Raw genomic sequence first — 16527 nt, 5'->3', positions numbered from 1 at the left:
AAGATGAATTCACACATGTTAAAAGTGTGATCAGTTCCTGACACGTGATAAGCACACAGGAAGTGTGAGTTGTCACGGTGTTTATTGTTTTTGTTCTCTTCCTGTCAGTGTCCTGTTCTACGTTTGAGTTTCACACATGGCCATTATTCTTTTACTTTATATGTAAACTAAATAGCCTTTAAAAATTACTTTTAAGTCAGATTTCTCAGTTCTGCTTTTAGACTAAAAGTATTTGATTTTGATTATTTGTGTATAATCATGAACCTTGCATTCCCCCCCTCTCCATAGTATACTTCCTTCATAGCCAATTCCATAGCCAAAATAGTCCTTTGGCCTTGGGATAGAATTGATAATGTGGACCACTTAGGTCAAGGCAGGAGTAAGGATGATTCTAAGCAGTGTTAGCAAGATTGTTTTGCACCTGAACACCTACCTGCTTAGCACCTTCCTCCTGGAGTCCACGGAGGAGAATCAAAGAATCACCCGTAATGTTTCTTTGGGAGAATTACAGCCCATGTAATTCTCCAGCCATTATATAGTATTAATAGTAAACTAAGTTCTCCAAGCTTAAAGAAACAAGGATGAATTTATTAATATTATTCTGATATTAAATAATATTTTAAATTTTTTATCCTTTTGTAAAATTTTTCAGTGTTTGTCAAAAGAGCATTTCACTGGCAGCCTTTAGCTATGAAGCCTCTTTGGGATTGGAGGGGTACAGCGGGAGGTAGTAGAATGATCTGGCCGATTTGAAAGTCTTCAGAATCACAGATCAACTAGTAGACACAAAAGCCTTCCTGTGTTTAGTCATAGCGAGTAAATATGTGTGTGTCTGTGTGAGTTTGTGTTCAATAATTGAGTGTTACTCAAGTGTTCCCTCCTGTGAGGCTGAAGGATACTTAATACTTGCGTGTTATTATGATTGGGGCCTTTATGGGAACAGTTGACTGTGGTCATGATGTCTGCTTTCTCTGGACATGCACATTAAAAATTGGAACTAGGATTTATTGTCCTAAGTTTTGTAATCAGGACACTAGAGAAATGTTTATAAGTTATCCAGCCTGGGACATCAAAACACTCAAGTGACTTTAATACTATGTTCAGTCGCTTGAGTTGTGTCCAACTCTTTGCAACCATATGGACTGTAGCACATCAGGCTCCTCTGTCCGTGAGATTGTCCAGGCAAGAATACTGGAGTGGGTTGCCGTGCCCTCCTCCAGGGGATCTTCCCAACCCAGGGGTTGAGCCCACATCTCTTTAAATCTCCTGCATTGGCAGGCGTGTTCTTGCCCACTTTAAAATACTAGCTTAAGTCAATTATGGTTAGGATGTGTAACGCTGAGATCACGTAACGTATTTACTGTTTGATCTTCAGCACCTCATTGCTGTTGTTTTGGGTCATACTGTGCAAAAGCTGTTCTGTACTGGCATTCCAGCTCCACGTCTGCCCTTCCACCTCCCCTCCCCCGTAATGAGGACTGCTAAAGCACCTCGTCTTCAGGCCGAGCTCAAACCTGGGCTCCGGGACAGTAACCCAGGGCTTCAGAGGAAGTTGAAAAGCTTTTTTTTTGTCAGTAGTTCTCAGCCCTGGCTGCAATAAAAACCAGTCTCAGTCCTGTGCTCTCCCCAAAGTCACTTGACTTAATTGGTACAAAGTGGAGCATGGACGTTGTTTTGTCTGGTTGGAGTTCCTTCCATGCGTGGCTGATTTTTAGTGCACAGTGTTAATAAGAATTAACACTTATTTAATAACTGTAGCACTTTAATAAGCAGCCCCTTATTTTAGACCACTTCCCCTAGGATTGACCCTCAGACACATGGACTGCTGATGTGGTCTTGACCTGTTGCTGCTGGTTTTCACAGGACCCCAGCTAGGTCCTCCTCATCTTTAGGACCAGACCTGTTCTTGCAGTTCCCCGCACCTCCCCCACCTCCCTACTTATGCCCAGCACCTAGAATGATACCTATAGGAACAAAGTAAGCATTTTAAGAAGTATTTTAAATGAATTAATGAATAATAAGTACCCAAAGAGAAATGGTCTAATTTCAGGTAGCATTTTGAGGTCACCATTTTCAAAACCACAGGCTTGGAAGTTCTTCTCCTTTGGCTTCTGTATTAGTTTCATATTGCATAACCTATTACCGCAGACTTAGCTGATTGAAACTACAAAAATTTATAATCTCACAATTCTGTGGGTTAGAAGTCTGGCCCATGTTCTCTGGATTTTCTACTTAGAGTCTTCCCAGACAGAAATCAAGATGTTGCCTGGGTCTTTAGTCTCACTTGAGAATATGCTTCTCTTCCAACTCCATGGTTCTTGGCCTGTCATTTCATTACTGGTGAGGGCGGTGGTACCTGTCTCTTTGCCCGCTGTCAGCAGGGGGCGGTCACGGCTCATGGAGGCCACCCCCACACCTGGCCTGGCAGTTTGCTTCTGCACAGCCAGCAGGAGAAGACATAGTGTCCTAAGATTTCCTGAATTTTATGAAAAACATTAATCTGCACATCTAAGAAGCTCAACCAAATCCAAGTAAACTTTAAAAAAAAGAAAAAAAGATTCACACCTAGACATAATCAAACTGCTGAAAATGAAACAGATGCTCCTGGGAGCAGCCCAAGGAAGCAGCTCAGCATAGCCTGGATCCTCAGGAAGACAAACAGCTGCTTTCTCACCCGAAATCCTGGAGAACAGAGGCATCCTGTTGACTTTAATGGTGCTGAAAGCAAAGAAAAGTCAACTAAGAATTCTCTGTTCAACAAAATTATTCTTGAAGAACAAAAGATAAATTACAAAGAAGCCAGCAGGAGATTCTCATGTTAATCTCTGTGACTGCTTGCAGTGGCTCACCTGATTAGGTCAGATCCACTGAGGATAATCTGCTCTTTAACCAAAAATCAACTGATTAGGGAGGGACTAATTGTACCTGCAAAATCCCTTCTTCCTTGTAACGTAATTGTGGGAATGGTGTTCATCACTCACCTTAGGAGAGGGGACTGTGCAGCGCTTACTCACCAGGAGGCTGGAATCTTGGGGTCCACCTTAGTGTTGTGCCACCCAAGCCTTTGGTCTCCTCTTCAGTGGGTTGGCGTGAATCTTCCATGGTTAGTTGTTTGGTAATTCCTTAGCTCTTACTTAAATAGGGCACTTTTTTACCTAAACACACATTTGTGTTGGGGTTCAGTTTAGCAGATGCATCTCTGCTTTTTAATCATCCAAGATATATGTGGAATAGATTGTTTGGCTTTAAGTTGTATCCATCCAGCCCTTGCTAGTAAAGCGCTGTTACTTGATTTAAATAGGCTTGTTAAAGCACAATATTCAAATGTGTGTTCTTTTGCCCCATAGCTGCCTCTCACAAACTGCATTAAGGCACTGCAGATTAATCCTTCCTGGAGTTAGAGCTACTTCTGTTTAAATGCTCTCTTTTGATGTTCCATCCACTGCATATTTCATACAGATATAGAGGCTGTTGTAAGTGATCCAGCTGCCTTATCCAAGAACTTGAGATGTATTTGAAAGATTGTCTAAGTGAATGTCGTGCCTAAATAAGTTAAAACACTTAGAAATTGTGATATGGTATATATCACTGTATGCTAAGATTAGAATTGTCATTATTATTTTAAAGCTATAAGAAAGAAAACGGGCACCATTTTTATCTGGATAATTTAATGCTCTAAAGATATGCTTACTTATCTCTTTTAAGTAGAAGTATGTTTTGACTCACCCGTCATTTACAGAATGTATCAAGTACTAGGAGGACATCTTGGTGATTTAAAAGCACTTTCTGATTATGAACCAAGTTCTCCTGTTGGTGTTCTGATTTAATTTCCTAAGAGTAGAGTGAGGTGTTACCTTCTAAATACTAAAGCACCCTACAGTCTGAAATCAATGCAGTAAACTCTCATATTGGCAATATCATCAGACTATTAATTTTATACAACCAATACTTGGGAAGTTTGCAGATGGTGTAACTTGTTCTCTGCATCTCGTATTTGGGAAAGTACATTAGAACCAGTGTAAGCTGATGCAACTCTGCTTTACTGCCTTAAGCATTTTTAACATTTTGTTTTCCCTTTTATGTCAGTGTTCTGGGGTGTTCCATATTGGAGAGAGATGGGTGTTTATTTAAGATGTTAAGAAGGGAAGAAGCACAAGCCTGTCACCATCGAGGTGTGCTTCCCTGGCCAAGACTGACCTGGACTCGGTGGGAGACGCTACCCAGACTCTTAACTGGCCTGCTTTATTCCTGAAGTTACTGTTTCCGTTTTTTAACTCTTGAGAGTCCTGATAGTTGTGTTGACCAAACTATACAGAGATACACTAGACCTTTCTTAATGCACTGTGTTTTTATTAAGATAATACAATATATTCACAGAAGAAAGTAGATTCTAGAGTTTGACCTCTGTTGACTTCTGCCTATGCTGCTTTTTAGAGGCTTTTTAGCCTCTGAATTCTTGTTTAAAATCCATAAGATAGGAATAATGATACTTGCTTTAGTCACTGTTGGGAGGACCAGTTACAATAGAGCATATAAAAATCTAGATAAACACTGCTTTGTTTTTGTAGTTGAAGCTGTCACTGTTTGAGGGCTGCTTTGTTTTGCTGCCGCCTCAGGAATGCAGTAATGGCAGTAGAAGTTCTGATGGCACGTTTATATTTTCAGGCTCAGAATCCCTGTGTGTTTCCTTATGTGACTCTAGCATTGAGCACTGGTTTTGTCCAATGAACTCACAGGTTTGGCCCCCAAAGGTTGTTTTGAGAAATGCAGGGAATAATGGCATATGACACAGAAAACTAAAAATGATGAAGATGCAGTTGGTGGAGCAGGAGAAGCATATAAACAGCTTTCGAAAGCTGGCATTGCTAATTGAAAAAAATGTGAGTCTCTGATTACAGGTGGGCAGCTGTCCTAATCTAAAAGCTTAGAGTTTTCATACCATCGAATGAGATTTGAATCCTGGCTTCATTGTGACTGCCTTGCTCCAGTCTCACTTCAGTCTCTGCAAGAGCCCTGCTTCCAGGAGGGGTTGTTATTCTGAAGGACTTGGGGGATGGTTGAGGTTTAAAACCGGTAGTTACTGATGTTATTCTTAAGAACCCTGTTACTGTTCCATTGCTGTTTGTAGACTTTTAGATTGTACAGTCTCTCTCTCTCATATACATACACACACATGACTTAGAAACTAAGCCAGACACTTGGACGCTTACCAGTAACCGTGGCTTTGAGTGTGCGCTTCTTGCCTCTGATGAAACCCTGCCCCTCTGTGTCTGTCCATCCTGCTTCAGCATAGTCGAGTAGGGGAAGACTTACCCATAAGGGCGGCCTCGACCTGCTCTGGGCCTGGAGGAGGAAACTTGGAAGAAAACTGTAAACAGGTAGATTTGAAATTGTGTACTAATCTGCAAAAAGACACGTCACTGTTTGCATTTAGATTATTAATCTTGATTACACTTGCGAAGACACTGAGAAGATTTTGGAAAAATCTAAAGTTAACATAATACTATGTAAGAAAGAATATATGTGTGTGCGCGCATGTGTGCACGTGCCTGTATAAGTATTGTGTTTTGGTGTGTTTTATAATTAATTGTCTTCCCAAAGAAACAGCCATATTGCAGACAGACTTCTACCATAGTTTAACACAACAGCAAAGCAGAGGTGCTGAATTTAAAATGTCGGAAGGTTTTGAAATACCTTCTCTTTGGTGATTTTTCTAAAGCAGTTTTAATCACACTCTGAAGGGAGCAGTAATGGATGTTTAATTAATTAGAAAACTCCCTTTCCTCTCAAATTTTAAGTTTCCCTAATTAATGCCAACACTGAAGCATTTGTCAAAGTTTTACTGATCTCTTCTCTGGAAGAATCCTTTGCTGTGAGGTGTAAGCCGTTGATAACCCTGCAGCTTCTTTTCAGACAACTAGCAGTAGGATTTGGAGACCCTTTTACCTTCACCATCTAAGTTCTCCTGTGGGGGCCATTTCCTTTTACGTCACCATGTGATCTTTAAGACACGTGGCCCCAAGAATTGCCTGTTAGAAAACAGCAGCAGCAGCGTTTCTGGTCTGGCTTCTTAATGGCCCTTCCTCTCATGGGGCAAGGGCTCCGAGATGGAACAGGCACAGCGGTGACACCCTCTGCCTTTTGCCTCATTCTTGATCATGAGCTCTGGCCCAGGCTGTTTAAAATAAGTTTCCCCACAGACTTCTCCAGGCCAGAGTACTGGAGTGGGTACCCTTTCCCTTCTCCAGGGGATCTTCCCAACCCAGGGATCAAACCCAGGTCTCCTGCTTTGCGGGCAGATTCTTAACCAACTGAGCTATCAGGGAAGCCCCAAATTTCTCCATCCCGTCCCCATGTTTGTTATTATTCCTGCAATGAGGAGCATATTGATGGTGATGATAAATATAACCCAGTTTTTATCCTTGCCTGAGTATTCTGGTATTCCGACTCCTTACTGATACAGAGTTAGTTGTAGGTAAAATATTTTAGGATCATAACAGTCTCATTTCTTTTAGAACTTTGATGTGAAATCTTTTTAAAATAACATATTTAAATGATACTTTCTGTCCATTTCTGGAGCATGGATCCCAGAAAAAAAAGATTTTACTTTGAAAACAGCTTTAAGCCAAAAGGTTACTTTTGAAAGCTGTAGGAAATCATTTACAATTTATATTTTGAAAAGTGCAAAAATAAATTATATTCATTTTATGTGTATAAAACCATATACCATCTCTTCAACGAATTATTTTCAGAATTCCCCGTCTTTCCATCTGATTTCTCATGAAAATTCACCTTTAGGTTATTGAGGGAAGGCTCTTCAGTGGGTAGAAGTTGAAGTCTGCTGTACTTTCTTTTCCCATATGACAGAAGGCACTCATTTTAAGTAGCCATGAATTAGCACAATTTTTAGGCCTGTCACCTTGCAGCCCTCTTTTTACTAAAAGACCCCACCAGTTTCATAATTTGCTTTGTGAAAAACTCCAAATAAGTTTTATCTTGTCATTTTGGGGAGAGATTAGGTCTAAAGACAGTGGCCCATTCCATGTAAAAACATACTATTAAAAAAATGTAATGATGCATTTTATAGTTTTCTAATGCCATTTGCAGTCAATTAAAAAAATGTGCCTAAACTTTCTTAATTAAATTGGTGATCTTGACTTTTCCCTGCCAAAACTCAAGTCTGCTTCTTTGCTTCTCTTTGAAGTGCAGTGTTTTCTGCATGCATTTTTTTCCTAACATCAGTAAGACTTTTTTACATGCACAGGTAACTTTGCATGATTTGGGGAATTTGCGTTTATACAAATCATATAAACAGTACATTAAGTTGATGGTGAAATGGAATTCTTCAGATAATGGTTTATTAAAACTGTTTCAGTAATGCAGAAATGTTTATTTCAATTCAGTCAATAACATTTTTTGCCTGTGTCACAAAAAATCACTGGCCCTTACAATTTAATTTTAATGGAAAGGATATAAAGGACCATGTTTCGAAGTCAAGAGAAGTAAGATGCTTTTGCCCAGTGCTGTGTTTAAAGACATTATAAAATAAAATTTTCAATTGTGTAAAAAATGTTATTCTACTGATTTGTAATTTTTAATTTTGATTAAATGCATATGGGTATTTGGATTTTTTTTTTCCTTCTCCAGGCACAAAATAGTAGTTTTGTCTTAACTGGACCTAAAATTAATTTTAACATTATAAAATCATTGAAATTTTTTTTGGTGTTTATTTGCAAAAAATTTCTCAGCAGTCATGTTTTTATGTAATATTCTGTATAGTGGAAAAATACTTAGAATGATTGCTTCAAGCCTAAATATTACAATCTTTAGAAATATAAATTATTAAAAGATTTTCATAAAACGTTTTCCATTCTTTTGACTCTTAGAAAATTCTTAGAAATGCCAGTTAGTACTTCCTAAAGTTTTCTTTTGGCATAGTTTTTCCAGGTCAAAACCCTTGCGACTAATTCCACAGGCATTAAGCTAGTAGCAGACTCGTAACCCACTGGGGTGGCCTTCCGCAGGCATGAAGCTAGTAGCAGACGCGTAACCCACTGGGGTGGCCCTCCGCAGGCATGAAGCTAGTAGCAGACACGTAACCCACTGGGGTGGCCTTCCGCAGGCATGAAGCCAGTAGCAGATGCGTAACCTCCTGAGTTGGCCTTCCGCAGGCGTTAAGCTAGTAGCAGATGCGTAACCCACTGGGGTGGCCCTCCGCAGGCATGAAGCTAGTAGCAGACGCGTAACCCACTGGGGTGGCCTTCCGCAGGCATGAAGCCAGTAGCAGATGCGTAACCTCTTGAGTTGGCCTTCCGCAGGCGTTAAGCTAGTAGCAGACGCGTAACCCACTGGGGTGGCCAGGGTCCACTTGGCTGCTGTCGCTCTAGCCGCTTGCCCTTCCTCACAGGGCTGCTAGCAACAATGAGTCATCCTGCACGTGTTGTCTCTAGTAAAGAAAAGTAGAACAGTTTCCAAAAGGCAGAGGAGTCACTCTGGTTTGCTCTGGAGAGACTGTCTCTGTCCTCAATGCACAGATGTAAAAGTAGTTTTTCAGATGTACCTGAACTCTCTTTTTTTCTAGTTTTTCTTAGTCACTGAGAAAAGTAGTTTTTTATAAGACAAAGCAATGGAGGCTTGTTTAGAAACTTGTTCTTTGCAAGGTATACTGGGAGCCTCATCTGATTCTGACTTATTAGGGTGAACAGTCTTAAGCCTTTTCAGATTTTTTGATTGTTTAACCCTAGTCCTGGAAACAGAGAAGTTGCAGGAGTTTATTGTTAACATACTGTGGAAATCTGAGGCCAGTGTGTTCAGTGAAAACAGGGATTATTTTCCATATCAAAATTAGGCTATTTATAATTGATTACCATCAATTATAGTGTTTTCTCTAGGTGCTTTTTTCTTTTCTTTCCTTTTTGTGTGTGGCACAAATGTTATTATTTACTCATACAAAACAGTTTTCTTTTAAAAACAATTTTAGAACTTCCCTGATGGTCCAGTGGTTAGGACTGAGAGCTTTTGCTGCCAAGGATCTAGATTCAGTCCCTGGTTGGGGAACTATTATAAGATCCTGCAAGTCATGTGGCTTGGCCAAAATAAATAAACAATTTTAATGAGCATTTTGACCAAGATAGGCAATTGCGCGTAACACAAATTAATCATCTCTTCTGTTTCTAGGCAGCACAAATTGTGCTCATCTCTCTGTTTGAATTGAACACTCCTGAATTTACCATGTTACTTGGTGCCTTGCCAAAAACATTCCAGGATGGTGCCACCAAACTCCTGCACAACCACCTCAAGAATTCCAGTAACACCAATGTGGTGAGTGCTGTGGTTGCAGTTGGTAGCCGCCACTCACTCCGCATCTAGAGCCTGCTCTAATGGAGCAGCCAGTTTTCCTGTTCTTTCGCAGTAGATCGTGGGCATCCAGAGTGTGGGGGCCATGTCTGATCCTGCTGTACTCCCAGTGAATGAATCTGGTGTTTACATGCGGCCTTTCTCTCTAGTCAGGTTGTTTAGTTAACGTCTATGAAGCCATTCGGGCAGTTATTGAGGAACTTAGTTTTTTTCACTCTGTAAAGATGCAAATGCTGAATTGTGTCTGTTACTCTAGCAGAGCCGACAGCAGTCACTCACTTCTGGATTGCCTATGGGCAGTGACTGATTTTCGGCTCTTATGCACTTAAAAAATGAACTTACTATTCCCCCAAAAAAATCATCTTGATTATTCAAAATCTGCCCATTTATTTACATGTGGGTTCCAAGGCCGGGGCAGAGTGGAACTGTGTTCTATATTTATCTCCTGTGTGACAGAGCTCTTCTGCCTTCACCCAGGGCTCTCCAAGCAACACCATTGGTCGGACTCCCTCCCGACACCCCAGCAGCCGGACCAGCCCCCTGACCTCACCCACCAACTGCTCCCATGGTGGCCTGTCTCCAAGGTAAAGCCATTTCGACAGCAGTGAAGGCACTAGGGCACCCCCGTGTCTCTTCTAGCTAATTTCCAGGTTTTAGACTGAGCTTAGTACCAAGAGGTGTGTGGGTACTGCGGGCCCACAAGTCCTAGTCTTCGCCCAAATCTTAACTGTGTGATTTTGGGCAGAGTGGTTAACTTCTGTGGCAAAATGAGCAGTTTCTGCTGAATGGTCTCTGAGAATTCTTCTAGCTCTAAACACTTTCTAGTACCTTAAAAATTTTAAAACCAAAAGTAATATTTAGTCCTGTTTAACATAGAAACTCTTTAGCTGTTGTGTGAGCAATAGCAGCACATGAAGATATTTGACCATCTAAATAAAACTCTTTATAATTGTCCACACAGAGTCTGGGGTGGTTTCCAGCCAAGTGGCTGTTCCAAGCATGGTGGCTCTCATTCTAGACTCATAGCTGGAGCAGAGTGCTGCTCTGAGGCGGGGTTGAGAGCCTGAGAACTAAAAATGGATCAACATTTTCAGACTCCTGTTGGGGCCATGTGAAACATTAGCCTTACGGAGTCTGTGGCCGTGACTTGAGAAGATACTTGGCCTCGAGATCTGTAGATAATGTTTCCATCTGACCAGAGCCTTTAGAAGTCTCCGTGTGATGGCTCTCGAGACCCCCTGGGCTGTGCTGACGTTTCTCATGGTCTCATTCACGGTGACCCTGTAGGCTGCAATTTTTAGGAAAGAGCCAGTACCTGGATGTGGAAGGGTCATGCATGTGTATTTGTTTCAAGACATTAGGACTCTGGGTTGCTGACGCCAGGATCTTAAAATTAGAGGAAAATCTTACAAGTATGCCATCCCCCTTTAAGAGTGACCTCTTTAGTTGGAAGATAACACTAGGGACGTGCCTGTAAGATTAGGTTTTTCTAATGCTCGAGAGTCTTCCAGACTCTGCTGTGCTTACTGCTGCAGTCCTGTTCAGCTACTCAAGTTATCGTATAAATATTTTAGAAAATGTCAGATTTGTCTTTTTCTCTTGGAGAAGCGAAATATTTTGTATACTTATAGTATCTCAGTGTTTGTATTGCCTAAGGTGCTGTATGTAGGTAGACTGATGTAACACTGTGTCTCCAGATTTGGTCTGTGTGGTCATGATTGCAGCAGGCCAATCTAATTAGACAGTTGAGACCAGAAAGTAATGAAAACGTGTCTGACTTTTCCCACGTGTGACTGAGACTCAGCCAACTTTTTATCTGTATCTAAATAAATGGTCTGTCTTAAATGACCCCAGTGTTGGCAGTAAATGTCATAGAATTCTCTCCCTTGGTAGGAGAGAATTTGTGGAAAACTTGTATTCTCTATAAATTGTTGCTATTGTTTAGAAGTGATACTTCTGAAACATTGACAAATCTGTTCTTCCATAATACACAGTTCTTATTTATTTTTTAGTTATTTCACAATAAGGTTGCACGTTCTTCAGGTAATAAAGGGTAAATTTCAGATTAAGTATTTGTTATTATATGTGCCGATAATTTAAGTGAAAGACTGGGGAGGCTGCTAGTATAAGCCATGAGAGCTAAGAATTGGCTAGGTATTTTTAAACTTTATGGATCTCCAAATTATTTTAAAATTCTAATTTATTTTTCCAGGTCACCATTCATTCTTAACTAGCCTGATCTAAATTTTTACTGTTAGGGTTATCAGGTGAGTGTAAGAAATAAGTTTTTTTTTTTTTTTTTTTTTTTTTTTTTTTCAGTTCAAGTGAGGCTGAAATATTTTCTTACCAACAAATTGTTCTTTAAGAAATTACTTAGTTATGTAGTTTCTTTCTTTCTTTTTAAACAGAATATGCCCCAGCCAGTGTGTAACTAGCCAGAATGGCCTGAGCCAACTTGAACTCAATGGGAAAAATAATTTTTCTCACAGCTAAAACTGTCCAGAAGTAGAAAAAGCTACCTCATGTTATCATATCATAGGAAATATTCAAATACGCTGCATTCTTTCTACCAGGAAATTTATGAAAGAAATGAACTCTTGCACTAATTAGGACAATGTATTAGGTCACCACATTTTAAGTAGGCAGTGGACAAATTCCACCAGATATAAATCTTGGTTATTTTTTTGAGTAGTGCTCTTGATACATGTATTTTTCTCTTCTGCTATTCTTTTGAATTATCTTGACCATTTGATGTTAGTTTTTTTTTATTAAAGGGAAGAGTTCTTGCCAGTTCTTCATTTTTAAGCCAATTTTAAGTATCAAAATGAACTATTTTTTTTTTGAAGTCCAAAAGTTCTACCCTCAGATTATGATGCTAATAAGAAGATAGTCTAACATGCTGACACGTTTGAGTTTTTGTTTTTTTCTTTTTAATTGCTAGTGAGAAAGGCATTTTTATCAACCTGGTAACATTAGAGAAGCCACAGCTGACAGGTCAACCTTCTGTGGAAATTCCATCCAACGGTTGTCCTTTTCTGTGAGAAGGAAGAATTATTGTTTATTCCCTGTGAGCAAATAGACACTCCTGGGTCTTTAGAGAGAAGACTTATGGTCTCAAGTGTTCCATAATTAAATATATGTTTACATTTTAGCTCAATTTAGTGGGATTGATGTTAAATGAAAAACAGATTTGCTGGGGGCTTCAGCAACTATGTGACGTCTGTTCCCTTTAAAATAGAAAAAGCATGCGGCTGTCCTCACCTGAGGACAGGTCTGCGCGCTCAGGGAACATACCTTCGGATGCTAAGTAGGTAATATCTGGTAGCCAGCAACAAGAGGTAATTTTAGGCAGATTTTACACTCACCCCATCAGATGATCAGGAGCGTGCACCAACTCAACGCGGGGATCAGCCTGGAGACCCCCCCCACGTTGTGGTGCTGGCGCCTCTGCTCAGTAGAACCTGTGGGCAGAGGTCCCGCTCGAAGTGGTTGTCCGTGTCCTCCTGTGTCCCCGAGGCAGCGTGTGGCCTGGAGGGCCCTTCTGTGCTGCAGTAGCCGCTCCGTCCGCACCTTGGTTTCCCTGTGACACGCGGGGCCGCCACTGTCCTCAGCCAGAGACGAGCCTTGGACCACTGCTCCTGAGCTGTGGGAAGGGCCAGGGCGGGTGTGCTGCTCTGTAAGAACGCTGCGCTCGTCCTGTGGCCCCTGCCCTGTGGCCGCCTCTCAGGCCTGCAGGCAGCTCGGTTTACGCCCTTCCCATGTTCCTGGTCTAGTGAATTGCAGCAGATGCTGGAACTCAGGCGGGGCCTCTGCATGCCCCGGTCACTTGAGTGAGGAGTGCCTGCGCTCAGATGCACTTTAAACTTCGCATCAGGTCACACGAGCAGGGGACTTGGGTTTTCTATCCCTCCTGTCTGAGCTGTTCTCTCGGGAGGAAGTTACTCGTGGCACCTCTGGACCCCATCTGAGGGTCTCATTGGGGGAGCATGTTGTTCCCTGCCTGAGTGTTCTGGTGGGTGGTACCTTCTCTGAGACTTTCTGCTGTGGTTCCCTTGGTCCCATTTGATTTGGGCCCATAATTCCTCTTTGGGTTTCTTCTAAAATAATTTATTGCATTATCTGAAAGTACACATCTGTGTTTTTTTTTTTGCATGTAAGCACTTAAAATTTCCTTTACACACACACACACACACACACACACACACACACACACACACACTCCCTCCCTCCCTCCTATATACTTGGAATCTCGTGTGATTTAAAAATGTAAATACAGGACTGAGTGGGGAAGGCATGAGCAGTCTTGATGGAGGACCAAACTGTAGAATAAGGTTGGTCCTTTTCCTCTGAATGGTGAAGTGTGAACTTGGGTAGAACCTTGTCCAAAAGCGATGAGACTGCAGGGCGTGCAGAGTATAGTGCCTCCCGCCCCCTTTGCCTGTTCTGTGTCTCTTTCTGACTCTCCTCTTCTGATCACTGCAGTCGGTTGTGGGGTTGCAGTGCCGATGGGCTGTCGAGGCACCCACCTCCCTTTCCTCAGCCTAACTCCATCCCCACCGCTCCCTCCCACAAGACTCTCAGGCGCTCTTACTCTCCCAGGTAACAAGCCACCTGTCCCACTTGTCTGAGGTGTCACAATATTATTGCACTTCCAAGGTCGTCTCAGGTCTCTGGGGAAGCCTCTCCGCCGCCTCCGGCCGAGACCAGCAGGGTAGAGCCTTGGTGAGAAGTGTGAGCAGGTGCGTGACCTCCGTCAGACCTCATGAGGATGGCTCCTACTTTGCCCCTAGGGCGAGGAACAGGTGCGTCACCTGACCACACTGTTCAGCGTCTTCACTGGTGAGCCCTCGGCCCCGGGCAGTGCTCAGCCTCCTAGAGGTGCCTGCACCACGCAGCGGCGCGCTGTGCCCCCAGCCGGCTGCACGGGCCTGCTCCTTCCCGTGTTGCACCTGGGGCCTCGGTCCTGCTCAGTGGTGAGGGCTGATGTCTTTCCTGCTGTACTGCATGTGGTAATAGTCTGAAGACTGAGATCCAGAAAGGCAGCCCCAAGAATCGCTCCCTGTTACAGCTCATTAAAGGGGCTGCTCCAAGCGGGAGAGCCGTGGGGCCCCACAGGCTGCCAGTGGGATGCGATAGATCAGATGAGGAATCCATGGTGTGAAGGGAGGGTCCATGTATTCCTGCAGGTACCTGTTTGAGGGTATCTTAGGTGCTTTTTATAAAGGTCGAATGATCAGAGAATCCCTTCCCTGTTGGCTCCTGATAAGGTGAGCAGAGTACAGGGCAGCCTGCTTCCTCTGCTATGTGAGATGAGTCTTGCCTCTGTGACAGGACAGGGTTAAGACAAAACAGAAAAGAGATGTGTTACTTTCGAATGCCTTGGAGATTGCACAGAAGACTTATATTCTTACCTTTATATGCTCAGCATAGTGAACAAGTAAACAAGTCAGCTAAATATTTTGATAGCATTTTCCTTTTGAAACTCTCGCAGCTCTGAAAGTAGTTCCTAAAGTGTGCAGATGCTCCTGTGATGACGTGTAGATGCCCAGGGGTGGGCAGGGGCGTGTGGACAGGAGGCAGCTGCAGCCCTCAGTGCAAACAAAGCAGTCACTGCGGTTTGTTAAAGGCTGGTCCTGCCTCGGAGTGTGAGACCAGCTTATTGACTGTCTCCCAGTGTACTGACCTGTGTGCCCTACTGGGCTCCACGCTTCACCCCCCAGGCAGTCAGTCTTCCCATCTAGCCGTGAAGCCTGCCCTCCAGAGGACATCTGTTCCTGAATCACCTTTCACACTTGGGTACACAAACAAGTACCCAGTGCTTTAGCTAATGCTTCATAAATGGCTATCGCTTCTGTTAACGTTGGAGGGAGTGAGAGTGGACCAGAGACATTGACCCTTAGAAAATCTATCTGTTACGTAAAACCAAGAAAGAGGAAATCTGTCTGTCTCTTTGCCAAAACCCTGTTGATGTCATGAACAGAAACAGTTATCCTTATTCCATACCAAGTATGTCTTTCCTACTCATGACAAAGAAGAACATCTCAGAAGGCACACTTCTGTCCCAGTTTCTCTTTTCCTGGCGACTCAATCTCATGTACCCCGCCCCCACCTACGCTCTGCATCCTTCTCAGCAGGGTGAGTCCAAGACTTCATTCTGCCTGGGTATCGAGTGCCCTGGCCAGACCTCGGGTCAGTGAGTGCTGACCAATTGAGCAACTTTTCCTAATCTAAAGAACCCTATGAAAATCTCTCTGGAGTCTAATCACAGTGTTTATGGATGACTCAGACCTGGCCTTTGACCGAAGGGATTATACCTCCAAGCTGAAACAGGACAGAGTGTGGGGGCAGGTGGCAGATTGGGGGTTGACTCCCCAGTGTTTTCTGAGAAAAGCTGCTGCAGCCCTCTTGCTGTCCCCATACATGGACCACTTGTAGGGATCATACCACCTGTGATTCCCTGATGACAGCATCCACAGGGGCTTCCTTCTTCCCCACGTAGTAAGGGCTTGTGGGTATTGACTTGAAAAAACACAATTGCCAGAACATGAAATGGCAAGGAAAGCAGCCGTATCTGTTTCCCTTCAGAGGGAAATAATCCTGTCTCTCACCTGGAGCTCACAGTTTCCGCTTCATACCAAGGAGATACTTCAAAGCTCAAGCTAGTGAGTCTAAAAGAAGTGTCACCGCAGATTGTACTTGGCTGTGCCCAGGTTCTCCTAAATTGGAAGTCTGAGTTGGTTTATTAATTGAAAGTAAGAATGAGGACCATTAACTGGCAGAACCCTTTATTTTCATATTTAAAAAAGAGGCTACTATCATGCTAAAGTTATATGACTGAAATGAATTATTTTTAAGGAAGTTCAAGTTAAAAATAATGGGGTGAACTACGTGAAAGCCAACATCTTCTGAAGCGACATGGAGAATAATATTGTGACATCCCTTAAAACCTGAACGTTCCCCAGACTTCCTCCTGTCCATCCCCGCATTCTTCCCATGTTTTTTCCTTTTGCATGGGCTGTGTTATTCTTTTTGATTGTTGTTGTTAAAAGTATTTTAAGGCATCTTTTGACATCTTATATACATATTTTTTTGTTTTAAGTCATATTCAGTCTTTATTTATAAAACAGAGTACTGGTCAGATGTATAAATGCCTTTGCTCACACATAAGCT

General features: G+C 42.5%; 1 protein-coding gene across 29 annotated transcripts in view; it reads left to right on the top strand.

Annotated features, from left to right (window-relative positions):
* Positions 1-16527, top strand: part of CLASP1 (cytoplasmic linker associated protein 1) — a 268492-nt gene that overhangs the window by 215234 nt on the left and 36731 nt on the right. For 19 of the 29 annotated variants that reach the window (XM_070476332.1, XM_070476337.1, XM_070476342.1 and 16 more), the window contains 3 exons: positions 9178-9321; positions 9835-9941; positions 13840-13956. In XM_070476332.1, the coding sequence (XP_070332433.1) occupies positions 9178-9321; positions 9835-9941; positions 13840-13956 (368 nt within the window). The remainder of the gene's footprint in view (positions 1-9177; positions 9322-9834; positions 9942-13839; positions 13957-16527) is intronic. The other 10 variants (XM_070476358.1, XM_070476341.1, XM_070476354.1 and 7 more) reach the window with 1 other exon arrangement.

The sequence above is a fragment of the Odocoileus virginianus genome, chromosome 13, assembly GCF_023699985.2.
Source record: "Odocoileus virginianus isolate 20LAN1187 ecotype Illinois chromosome 13, Ovbor_1.2, whole genome shotgun sequence".
In the NCBI taxonomy this organism is placed as follows: Eukaryota; Metazoa; Chordata; class Mammalia; order Artiodactyla; family Cervidae; genus Odocoileus; species Odocoileus virginianus.
Note: the sequence above shows the minus strand (reverse complement) of the source record. Positions and strands in the feature narration are given on the sequence as shown.